The sequence below is a fragment of the Chelonia mydas genome, chromosome 2, assembly GCF_015237465.2.
Source record: "Chelonia mydas isolate rCheMyd1 chromosome 2, rCheMyd1.pri.v2, whole genome shotgun sequence".
NCBI classification, from domain to species: domain Eukaryota; kingdom Metazoa; phylum Chordata; order Testudines; family Cheloniidae; genus Chelonia; species Chelonia mydas.
Window position 1 is genome coordinate 240,114,246 of NC_057850.1, and position 12,600 is coordinate 240,126,845.

General features: G+C 40.5%; 1 protein-coding gene across 11 annotated transcripts in view; it reads left to right on the forward strand.

Moving 5' to 3' along the window:
- The window catches only part of DIP2C (disco interacting protein 2 homolog C), a 486,518-nt gene that overhangs the window by 405,953 nt on the left and 67,965 nt on the right, over window positions 1–12,600 (forward strand). For all 11 annotated transcript variants that reach the window (XM_037891029.2, XM_043541506.1, XM_007054120.4 and 8 more), the window contains 4 exons: window positions 2,174–2,285; window positions 2,418–2,527; window positions 3,067–3,197; window positions 10,919–11,087. In XM_037891029.2, the coding sequence (XP_037746957.1) occupies window positions 2,174–2,285; window positions 2,418–2,527; window positions 3,067–3,197; window positions 10,919–11,087 (522 nt within the window). The remainder of the gene's footprint in view (window positions 1–2,173; window positions 2,286–2,417; window positions 2,528–3,066; window positions 3,198–10,918; window positions 11,088–12,600) is intronic.

The window sequence follows — 12,600 nt, forward strand, 5'->3', positions numbered from 1 at the left end:
TTGGACGGGGGAAACCCATTGTCCCATCCAAATGGAGGTGTGTTTGCTGCCCATCCATCAGGGAGCTAGCCAGAAGTTCAGCTCCCCAAATTTGATGTCTCTTGGGACACCCGAAGGGGTTAGAGCTTCTGCACTCTTTCCTGAGTCTCCTGGCTAACATAATATGGTACCTGAAATACGCAGCTGCCCTTCAGTCTTCCCTCATTCAGTGCTTACATTTTGACCCAGCCTATGCAAGGTAGTACTGAGTGAGTGAACATTATCTTGGCTTGGGATACTGTGTTATATGTTGTGAGTGAGCGCTACTGCCAGGAGCCCTGCCACCACCCTTCTCCACTAAGTGTCCACAGAGAGAGTTCATGAGATCTTAGGAGGTGGAGGAGTCTATAATGTGGAGTCTTTGTTCCTCCCTTCCCCACATGCACCTGCTGTTGGACCAGGAACATGGTGTGCTCCAGTGGTTCTCACCCAGTCGTACGTCTACCCCTGGGGGTAAGCAAAGGTCTTCCGGGGGAAAATCAACTCTTCTAGATATTTGCCTAGTTTTACACAACAGTCTACATAAAAAGCACTAGCGAAGTCAGGACAAACTAAAATTTCGTACAGACAATGACTTGTTTATACTGCTGTATATAATATACACTGAAATGTAAGTACAGTGTTTATATTTCAATTGATTTATTTTATAATTATATGGTTAAACATGAGAAAGGAAGCAATGTTTCCGTAATAGAGTGCTGTGACACTTTTGTATTTTTATGTCTGATTTTGTAAGCAAGTAGTTTCTAAGTGAAGTGAAACTTGGAGGTACGCAAGACAAATCAGACTCCTGAAAGGGGTACAGTAGTCTGAAAAGGTTGAAAGCCACTGGTGTGATCAGTACGATTACTGCTGATAGCTGCTAATTTTCTCAGCTCACGTGGTAGAGCTTTTTGCATATGAGGCTGAAAGTGTGGGGTTCAAGGATTGATTTTCTCATGTTGACAAAAGGTGGGAGTTAAATATTCCAGTGTGTAGATCCAGACTGTCTCTTTGGGACCAAAATGGGAAAGTATTTGTACTAAGTTCAGTGCTAGAGTAACTCACAGTGAGTCATTCTCAGTTTGGGATTTTCCAATCACCTTTTTCTCCATGCTGGAGGCCTAATAAGGATATCTATTCTGCTAACATTGACAGTATTGACAGTAGTGCACAGAATGGTTATTACTTTGCACAGGTGTTGGGGATAACAGCTTAAGGTTCAGTGGAACCAAACGTGGCTCAGATTCCACAAAGAATACATTCATTAGGAACGCTTTCGCTTACTTGACTTCTCTTCACAGACCCTCAAAGAATGGGAAAGAAAGGAAAAGTGCTTTGTTTTACATTGTTTCTGTGCTGTGATTTAAAATGTTCAGTAATGTATTTGGGCTTTTGTTTAAATACCCTATATTAAATACTTGTTCAAACAGTATCACATTTTCTTTATGTAATGTATTTGGTAAAATAACTGCCCATTGTCAAAGACAGAGAAACCCTCACCATATGTAAATCTAAAATCCTCTAGAGCCTAAAATCGAGTGTAGGCAAAGAGGAGACAGTAAGCTGACTGTGTCACTTGAGAAATAACTGCTCGAGAGCTACTGTTTGAAACACCAGAACTCTCTGAAATGGAGTCCGTGTTAAGTCGTTAGTGGTCCTGCAGAGAATCCTGTTTGTTTGATTTAGTGGAGAAATCATGGGTCTGTGGCTAGCACACAGTTATTGATTTAATAAGGTGAAACCACTGGAGCATTGTAAGTGTAAAGTTGGGTTTTCATTTTATTAAAATATTTGTATAAACAAACACGTATTGCGTTCACTTAGGGAATATTCTTGTCATAACCTTCACTACAGGTTTCCCAGGATGATGCTATATAGGGAAAAGTGCAATTTTTACCTATTAATGCACTGTTAATTTCAATGTAACGATTTGCTGCAAAGTGCAATTATTGCTTGGTCTTGTAAAAGTCCTGTATACCCTCTGAAATTTCAAGGGTCTGCCTTTTTTGACATATGTTCCTGTCTCCTATTCACAGGAAATAACACTGGTAAACTTAGATACATACCCTGTTGTAATATAAATCATGGTCTTACTCAGTTTTACATGTGAAGTAATTAGTGTTCTCTATCCTTTTGTTTGTTAAACTCCCAGGTGAGTCGCTCTGCCTGTTTAATGACTACACAATTAATATGTAAATTGTTACGGTCACGAGAGGCAGCAGCAGCAGTGGATGTCAGAACGTGGCCTCCTGTGCTAGATACAGGTAAGTAAGTATTAAAGCCAGAGCTGCCCTGTCTTGTTTTACAGTTGAACTTGTCATGGTTCAGAGATTCATGCAGTGAACTGCCTGTCATTAAAATAAGGTGCACATGTTTTCATTTTTTATTTATTCTAGATGACTTGCCAAAGAAGCGGCCTGCTCAAATCTACAAACCTTCTAACCCTGACACACTGGCTTATCTTGATTTTAGTGTGTCCACAACTGGAATGCTAGCTGGGGTAAAGGTAGGAATTTCACGCTAAAAACAAATGTTCTTGTCATGTATGTAACCAAACAATTTGGGCACATATACAATCGAATTTCATTGTAGTCTGGAAGATTCTAAAATTTTCTGTGGTTTTGAAGAATTATAGGGTATGTTATTGATGATCAACAGAAATTCAAGTTGATACTTTTATTTTGCTTATACTGATGTTATATAGAAATTCTACCATCTTTATTTTTTGTGCTTGTAAAAGTTTAGCTCATTCTCCTTAGCTTTCAATATCACATCAAGCACATCTGAAACCACTCATGACCATGTCCTACCTATTCAACTTATGATTCTCTATCTTCCTTTTCCATGGATGGTTATTTGGATGATCTCTTAAAAGAAAATTAACTCACATTAGGTATAAATTACAGTGTGTGTTCATGCTGAGCACAAAGTTTAATATTAATTTGTTTCCTTCATCCTGTTACCGATTTCAGGAATGGCAGTAGTTTGGGAATGAACCTGCAGAATGGCATAGTTTATCATTTTAATTACTGTCTTGTCTTCCAGATGTCTCATGCAGCCACTAGTGCCTTTTGTCGTTCTATTAAGCTGCAGTGTGAGCTTTACCCCTCTAGAGAAGTAGCTATCTGTTTGGACCCTTACTGTGGACTTGGGTTTGTCCTCTGGTGCCTCTGCAGGTGAGATTTCTCTTTAGACTTTTTAAACCTCATTTCCATTGTACCATAAAACAAAAGAACAAACTGCATTTGATAATAGAGAGATTTGATAATAGAGAGATTCTTGATTGGCAATAATAGAGCTGGCTGAAAAGCTGGCAAAATATTTTCACAAAAAATGTTGACATTTTATTAGCACTACTTAGTGGGGAGTTTATAACTTAGTTAACAGTTTTGTGGATTTCTGTACCCTATGGATGGTGTAATGTTGCAGTAAAAGCATTCTCAGTAACTTTTAGCTTTACTTTAAGACATGTAGGTAGATGTATATGAAAAACGATGTGCTTTACAGAAGAAAATTGAAAACATGGTACAGGGAAGGTCTATGAAAAAGTAGCTGGAATCATTCTTTACTAAGAAATGTTAGATCCTAGAATTATTATGTTTTGACACATTTCACTGAAAGTACAGTGTTGCTGTTTTAAAACCATGCTGAAATTAAGGTAACTTAAGGCATTAAAATGATACAGTGTTGCATAAATGTTTTTATTTAAATTATAATTAAAAGTGAACATCCTATTGGAATCAACACTTTGTTTAGATGCTTGGAGCACTAAAAAAAAATAAATGAAAGTTAATGGTACAGGGACTTGTCTTGCACCAGATAATTATGATTTATGAGATGCATAAACCATGTGTTTATTAGACTTCAAGCACGTTATTTTAGCATAAGATCCACTTATAGTCTGAGATTGTTCTCTTATTAACCTTTTGGGAAAAAACAGCACTTGGAAAATATAAAAAAAATGATTTGTTCTGATTTAAGCTTGTTGCAATTACTATATTATAATCTGGAACTGACACACCGAGAATCATTATAGTAACATTAACTGTTCTGGTATAAAGCAACAGAAGGCATTTATCTGAGCTTGAACAATGAAAAATCAATGCGTCAGTTTCACTTTCAGGTTTTTAGAGCGGCAGCATTTTGGTTTCAGCAAACCTTCTTTGTTTAATAACAAAGTGTAGAAACCATTTTTGTTAGGCTTTGCCTTTTTAAAAAGCTTGTTTTTACAAAATGCAACTCTTGGGCTAAATGTAAGCTGACACAGTTCCTTTAGCTCAGGCCACTGCCATTCCCAAAGAGAACACGTCTTTGCTTGGAGCTGCGGGTGTGATACCCAACTCAAGGAGAGACGCTCACACTTGCTGTCGTCAAGCTAGCATTCAAAAAAAGAGTGTAACCGCAAAAGCTACACTCCCAAGTCACGTACCTGTCCAAGTCCTAGCACATACTGGGAGCAGCTATACCATCCCACAGCTTGTGCTGCCGTGACTGCTCTCGTAAGGTCCATACCTTAAAATGTTATCCTAGCACAGTCTTTGTGTGTGTGTGTGTGTGTGTGTGGTTTTTCTTTTCTTTTTTTTTTTTTTAAGGGATCCAGTGTATTTGTTGGTTTAAACGATAATTGCTCTGGTCTCTTATTTCAAGGTCTACAAAGGGGCTAGAGCTGAACAAAAATCATTTTGCAGGAAATTTTGATATTTCAACATCTTCTTTTCATCCCCAATTGGTACAAAACGTCAAATTATTTGAACTTTTTTACAAAACAAAAAGTTCATAAAAAAATGTAGCCTTGGAATTGTTGAAACATTTCGTTTGCCTACTGTCTATTGAAACTAAATATTTTGACATTCCGATATCAAAACATTGAATTTTGAGTCATCTCAACATTAATCTGTGTTCATGTGAACCATCACAGTTCCTCATGGGAGTTGTAGTTCATGTGTGCCTTGTGCCCTTATTCTGCCTGGCCAAAGTACATCTCCCAGGATATACCATAGTGGCTCAGGCCGAGGGGAGACTGCAGTGCAAGATAGGGAGATACAATTGGACCATGGGGCCACGATAAGGGGGACACACGCAAATTACAACTTCTATGAGACACCATGTCAGCTCAAACAAACGCAGATTAACGTTGACCTGACCAAAAAGGAAATATTTCCCAGTGCTGTTAGCTCTCAGAAGTATTGTGATTTCTGGCCTGTGTTGGAGCTAGTCTTTCAATAAATGAGAAGCTCCAACCCTCATGTAAGTTTCAGACTTGCCCAGAGGAAATCCCCCTCTAATTGGCTGCCTTCCCCACTTGCCTGCCTTTTAGGGAAGAACAACCAATCAGATGCTCCTCCCTGCCTTCCCTTCTGGACCTGAGAGAATTTGGATTAGGGACTGTGGGGAAAGGAGCAGCCAATACCATTTTCACAAGGGGGAAGGAACAGAAAGTGGAAAGAGCCTAGCAGCTCAGGGCAGCTGTGCTTCCTCCTTACCTTTCATCTTGTGAAAAATGGGTCAGTCTGTTCCTCTCTCCATCACTGCAACACTAGGCTTGGGAAGGAGCAAAGGATCCTGCCTCAGCTGCCACCCCACACCTGGAAGGGAAGTGAAGACACCCTACAGCTCCAGAAGGAGCAGAGGTGCTCAGAGGAGGTGGGGCAGATGTGGGGACAGGAATTATGTGTGGCTATCTGTGCACAGTTGATGTGGGCTGGAGGGGCTGCTTAATTAACTGAAAGGTTGGAGGAGAGGCGGATCTGGGGCTGAATACAGAACACAGAAATAATTATTAGAGTCTAGTTTGGGGAGAAGCTGGAAGCTCTGTGTAATTAGGGCAGCATTTTATATAAAGTTCTTTAATTTGATCTCAGTTGGTTCGTCCACTGAGAGCCAAAATCAGCTTACCCTACAAATTTGGGACTTGCTATGCACACAGTGGGCAGGGGGAGTTCAAAAATGAAAAAGATGAATGCAGTATAACCTCTCTCTACTCTTAAAAACCCTCATAATTTTCAGGGTCTGAGTTTTGGGATGGGCCATACTGACTTTGCTTCAGTTTCCCTAATGGGCCAGCGAACAGCTTCAGCAAAATTGATGTTTTCCTGCAGAAAACACTGAATTCTCTTTTGGAAACCAAATTTTCTGTCAAGCATTTTGATCCAAAAATTCATAATCAGCTCTAATGGATTATTTCTATGTTATACGTAGAAAGCTGACATGAGAACCCAGCGTGGTTCATTTTGCTGCGCAGACTTGACTTCCATCTCACACTAGTTTGTTAGGAGTGAATGTCATTTTTAGGATGCTCCGTAGAAGTACTGCATATCCCCTTAAGCATACAGTTTGGAGCCTTAAGCATGCAGTAAGCATGCAGTTTACTCTTTCTAACTTACGTGCCAAATGGTGATTGTTACTTTTAACATGCCATGCTTTACCTCTGGGGGATATCTGGATGTAAAGTTAAATACACAGATTGTGAAGTCTATTGTCATTGCCATTAACTACGCTACTACTTGCTATTCTAACATAGAGATTCATGGTCAGCTCCTACTGTCTTTATTTTTGAAGGTTAAGGGGCTGCAAATGGTAGCAATTCATACTGGATACAGAGCAGGCATAGAAAATGGGCTCCTTTATGCAGTCTCTGAAATAAGAAACAGAAGTTAAAATTTTGAATTCAGTCACTTCAGCTATGCATATTTAATTCCTCCATTAACTAGGCCGAAGGAGGTATTCATTCTGCAAACAACCAAAAACTAACCTCTTTTCCCCATCGTAGGTTCTTAGAAGTTATACTGCCCTGCTTTGCTGTGACGCCCCAGAATGCAATATTCTGTGACGTCAGAGCTATTAAGGAAAGCCCACTGGAGCATGGAGCCAGCCCATTGGTAAGTCTGGGGTATATTGCATGGTTTTGCAAAGTTCGTTTTATTTTATGTCCTAAAGAGTATAAAAAAGTAACAAAAAGAAACCTTGCAAAGCAGAGCAATACATTCTTTAAAATGGGATTTACCAACTTCTCTATAAACTGGCTGCATGCTCCAGCAGGGTTTCCTTGGGATCTTTGTCACAGAACGATGCATCCTAGGCATGGCAACAGAGTCATCAGGCCTATGTGAGTTCACTAATCCAAAAGCTCTTCTTTTTAGCTGTTTGTGCTAGCTTTTTCATGGGGGAATTCATGATGTGATTTGATTTGATTTTTCATATTTTTCTTTGCAGCTCTTGCCTTCCATTCTGAGAAGCTGACCCTACTATTTTGTTTTGCATTGCATTTTTAAATCTCTAAGTTATAATAGTTTTTAAAAGAGCAAACACTTTTCTCCAAATATAAAATCAAAACTAAATCCAATTAAACTACTTTCTGAACTTAAGATATCCCTGTCCTAATGTGTAGACCACCATTTATTGGAATAGAGCCTACTACACTCCATGTTAAGAGGGGTTTAATTATAAAACAGAAACATAGGATAAAGCAGATATGAAATTTTTCCTGAATTATTTGTTAGCCAAACTAAGCTAAGCCCTCTAGTAATTCTGCTTTAATTATCAAAATACAGAAGAGTGTATGTATGTGTATGTGTGTGTGTGTGTGTGTTGATAAACCAAAATGAAATAATAGTTAATTTTCTAAAACTGAGACTTTGCTAGTGCAGGTCAGTAACAATGTTTTAGTCCAGTTCTACAGTGATAGAGATGCACTTAATTGCCATTTTGGTGCAGGAATGGATTTAAATTGCAAATTAGGACCATAAGAGCTGTATTTTTCCAGTCCCCTAAGACCACATTCAGTGAATACAGTGTGTGCCGTGGAGTTGTGATATGAATGTTTGTTTTGGAAGTGCAATGAGAGCTGCTTTCTTCTTGCACACTTCCTGTCAGCCCTGAATGGGCAATTGAAGTCATTGATCAAGTAACTTCTACAGCAAAAGTGAGGTCCTGCAAAGTTTCCTCTTAAACAAATGGATGTAACTGTAGAGGCAGTGAACACCCCTTGAACACCATTGTTTCTTGGAATTGCAACTTTCGAAACTGCAGCAGGAAAGGCACCATTTTCATCTACTACATTTTGTGGCCTAAGTTGAAGATAAGCACTGGGGTGAAATTCTTACACCAGCCCCAAGCCCCTTTATGGCGAATAAAAGTGCTGCAGCATCATAAAGGGGCCCTAAAAGTCCCAGATCATGAGATAAGGTTGCCAACTTTGTAATATTTAAAAACCACTTCTTCCCCCCGAGGTCCTGTCCCTGCCCTGCCTCTTCCTCCCAGGACCCTTCCTCCAATCACTCCTCTTCCCCCTCTGCCCCGGTTGCTCACTGCTATTCCCTTCTCTCCCCTGCCCAGGTCGGGAGGGACTCGCCTGCAGAACCACTGCTGGGCGCTGCAGCCACCTCATGCTGGTAGGAGGTGGCCCCGGCTGAGTAGTAGCTGGCGCGGGTGATGACCCGGTGCCTCCCCTGCCCACAATAACAGGTCTTTGCGTGTCTGGTCAGTAGATCTGACCTGACACTGTCAGGTCTCCTTTTCAGCCAGACTTTCTGGTGGAAAACTGGGCACCTGGCCACCCTATCAAGAGAGGAGGAGAATTCTGGCAATTCTCCTGGCATAACTGAGGAAGAAAGCCGCGGGCTCAGAGAAAGCCAGTGAAGAATTCCCTTGTGCAAGGCAGCTCTCTCCTCTCTCAGTCTGTCTGTTACACACAAGATAAAGACTGGACAAAACTTTCAAACTAGAGTGCCTGAAAACAGCCACTGAAGTAAGTGGGGGACAGGAGGGGCACCATTTTCAATGGTGCTGAACACCATCAACTCTTTGAGTGCTTGTCCATACATATTCCACTCTTGGTGCACATGCTCTTGGGGTTGGAGTCTGTTGTCCAGCAGTGTTCTTTGGGGCCATGCATGTGCCCTTGTGCTCCCATACTGAGGGTAAAAGGGGCAGATCAGACCCATCTACCGCTCCAGTCCTTCTCAACTCGCAGTTCTTTGGTGTTCATGTCTTTGCATATCCTGTTTTCTTACCTGTTGTTGTGAATTGTGTATGGATTAGTGTTAGACAGTAAAGAGTTGCCTGTTGGAAATTTTTTTGATAGTTGTTAATTGTTTGGGGAAGTTTTTACCTTCCGTATTATGTCTTTTTTCCTCACTTGGATCTTTTTCCCAGCACCATAGCTTAGTGGTGTCCCATTACAAGTCATCCAGCTTCAAGACTGTCCCTCCTGCAAGGCAGCAATTCTGATTAATGATGGACCTACCAAGTGCTTTGTTTTCTCTTGGGAAAGCTCATATACTCAGGAAATGTTTAGTGCGTAAGTCCTTAAAAGCAAGGGAGGCATATTAGATTGTTTGATTGCTCTATGTGTCTAGCTTCTGATCTGGAAAGGGCAGACCGCACTGGAAAAGTTCCAGTGCAGTCCAGAAGCATCTCTGTGAATTCTGGATCCACTAACTTCTGGGTTCCATCTTTGACAGTCATTTCAGTTTCAGACTCTGGTAGAACTGTTAAAATTAAATCCACAAAGGATCAACACTCCTCTGGGAAAGCCAGGGACAGATCCCTGATGGACATTTCCACTAAGAGGTCCAACTCACCTCAACACTACCATTTTAGGAAGACCCCATGTCACAAATCAGGTACCCTGGGAGCTCTGAGGGAGCACAGTACCAAGGCTTTGGTACTATCCTGGGATGCAAAGCAACCAGCAGTTATTTCAGCACCAGCTCTTACGCTACAAGTCTTATTAGCACTGGTTTCCTTGAAGTTTCTCACTTCAGCACAGAATTTGTCAGTAGTGGACATGTTGGCACCGTCAACCTTGATGCTCTCTGCTCGTATTCGGAATTTATAGCGCACCCCTTCTAAGTACTGGGAAAGTTTGTGGTACTGAAGGATTTTCAAGTTTCAGAAGAGCCAGAGCCTCCTCTGGTCTCCAAAGGGCTAAACATGCCTTCCAGCACCAGTGCTCTCCCCTCAACAGCATTGAGTGACTCCTGGAGCTGACTGCCTCTAAACTTACCCTTTGTGAGAACCCTTCTGGTTTTCATCTTTTATTGTATTCTGTTGTGACATGTCAAAGCTGAAAGATGCACAAATCACAGATTAAGATGTGTGAGTAAAAACTGTAAAACTGATGGGGAAATCTGCCCGTCTGGTAGTCACAGGGCACACAGGAGAGAACTGTCAATGTAGGAAACACTTCTGAAGAAGAATTTGTCAGTGACTACGATGATACTGCAACAATTAGTGCTGTACCTTTGGCACAGGGACATTACCAAGTGCCTGCATCTCAGTATTACTGTGCACTGGGGAGCCAATAGACAATATTGTATATACAGTACAATAGAGCTCTGGGATTTCATTTTTAAAAGTTCATAACATTTTGTGGAGAGAATTTAAAAATGCATAATTTACTTTTAATTTGGTGCCTGATCCTGGCCCCTTGAAAATGATGGCAAAGCTCCTGTTTATTTCCATGGGAGTGGGGTCAGTTCTTTGGTGAGTAAAAGGTATTGTATTTTCTGTCCAGGAAATGTTTAAATAGTAATAACCAACCATAATCTTTTATCAGCAGATGCGTATTTTACATGCTACTAACCCAGGTATCTGTGTGCTCTTCCATGAGTTTCTAGCAGTAAGGGCCACCTGTATTTTGTAGGTTTTAGTAATTTAGGACTAGGTTCTGCCTACATTTCCACTCATTTCACTTGAATTATATGGGTGTAACAAAGGGCAGGATTTGGCCCTTAACATAAAGCTGTGACAACTGTGCAGTGTTAGTGAGATATAAACATATTGTGCCTAATACTTGATGTTAAAGTTTACACTTAAGTGAGAATACCCTTTTTAGTTTACAATCATCTCATCTACAGAATTCTAGCCTGTATTAACAAATCTTATATTTTTGCAGCGTTTATTCAGGACACCAGTCTATTCTGATTCCTCCCTCAGAATTGGAGACCAATCCTGCTCTATGGCTTCTAGCTGTGAGTCAGTACAAAGTGAGGGACACTTTTTGTTCCTATTCAGTCATGGAGCTTTGTACCAAGGGACTCGGTTCACAAACAGAATCACTGAAGGTGAGGAATTCCATTTTTCTTCCAAGTGTGACATTTCTGTAGCATTTAGGAATGTTCTCTGCTCAATAAGTGTGTGTTAAATCCATTCATTGAGGAGAAGATAATCAGAGAGTAAGGGAAATCTTCAATACAGCCAGTATAATTCCTTGCCAAAGGCTGTATATTAGTTTTTGCCACCTGCTGCTCCCTAGCCCTTTTCCAGATTATGAGGTTCCTAGTTAAATTTATTCCTTAAGGCTTTCCAAATCTTTAAGATTTGTGTTTATTGTACAGCCCAAATTGCTGTAGCTGGTTGCTAGGGTTGTAAAAGTCAGAACTGTGTGTATTAGCCAACTGCATATTGTATGTATAGCTTACTCTAATAAATATGTTAAATATTTGTTTGGTTTTGACATGCTAGAGCACTCAGAAATGCTCTAATCTTTTTCAGCTTGGGGTCTGGGATATACTGATGCTTTTGTTATGAACCTGCTAAATTTTTTGCTATGCGTTCTGTTGCCAGTTCTGCTAACTAACAGTAACTGCTTTTAAAAGATCTATTTTTTTTCTCTTCAGTTACAAAGGGGTTTAACTTATCAGATGTCAGTATCTGCCTTCATTTACTGAGAGCTATATATCTTTTTCAGAACTAGAGTAATTTAGGAAGGTATTGTGGTGTAAATGTGAAGCAGACGAGCTTGGATCCAGACCGTGTTTTTGTGGTTAAATATTTTCTTCCTTCCATCTCCTTTTTCTTTTTTTTTCTTTTTTTTTTTGCAATTAGGCCGTATCCTTTTGTACCTATAGATGCATCTTATAGTGATTCAGGCTTACAGCTTGCATAGAACAGTTCCCACCTTTTAGTCGAATCCCAAGCCCAAATGGATTGGCAAATATGTGCTCCTACTACGTCGTCTTCCAAATGTGTTCAGACACACTGGCTGTTGTCTCGCCTTCTTTCTGTTTACTTTCTCCCTCCCCCCTTTTGTCTGTTTTCTGTGTTTTTTCGTGTTTCTCTTTACATTATTTTTTAAAAGTTTGTTCTTTCACATGTTTTTTGTGGACTCTTCGTCCCTGCTGCTTCCCTTTGTCCAACATCTGGAAGCTGAAATCTCACTCTCATGCTGATGGGAGAGCTGCCATTGCTGCCACCGCATGGCTAAGCTGAGTGCCGTGAGAGCAGAGAAAGAAGCTCCGGAGGGTGGGCCTGGTGCCTGTATGTTAAGGCCACTATGAGAACTGGGAGGTAGAAGATGGGTGGCTTTCAAGGAGCAACCTGCTGTGTGTGATATTGGCGGACACAGTAACTTGTTTGGATTGTGTCTTCATGTATCTAGGGAACACGTTGATTCATTCTTCTGTCCTATTTTCATCACTCCAACTATTGTAGCACCTGTTGCCCCTACCCTAGATTGGGAAATGCAGCACTAAAGTAAAGCCTAACCAGCACCAGCCACTACAACAGAGACTTATTTTGGTTGATTTGTTTCCATTGCTCTTAAATTTCTTCCAGTTTCAATAAATTATAACAAAT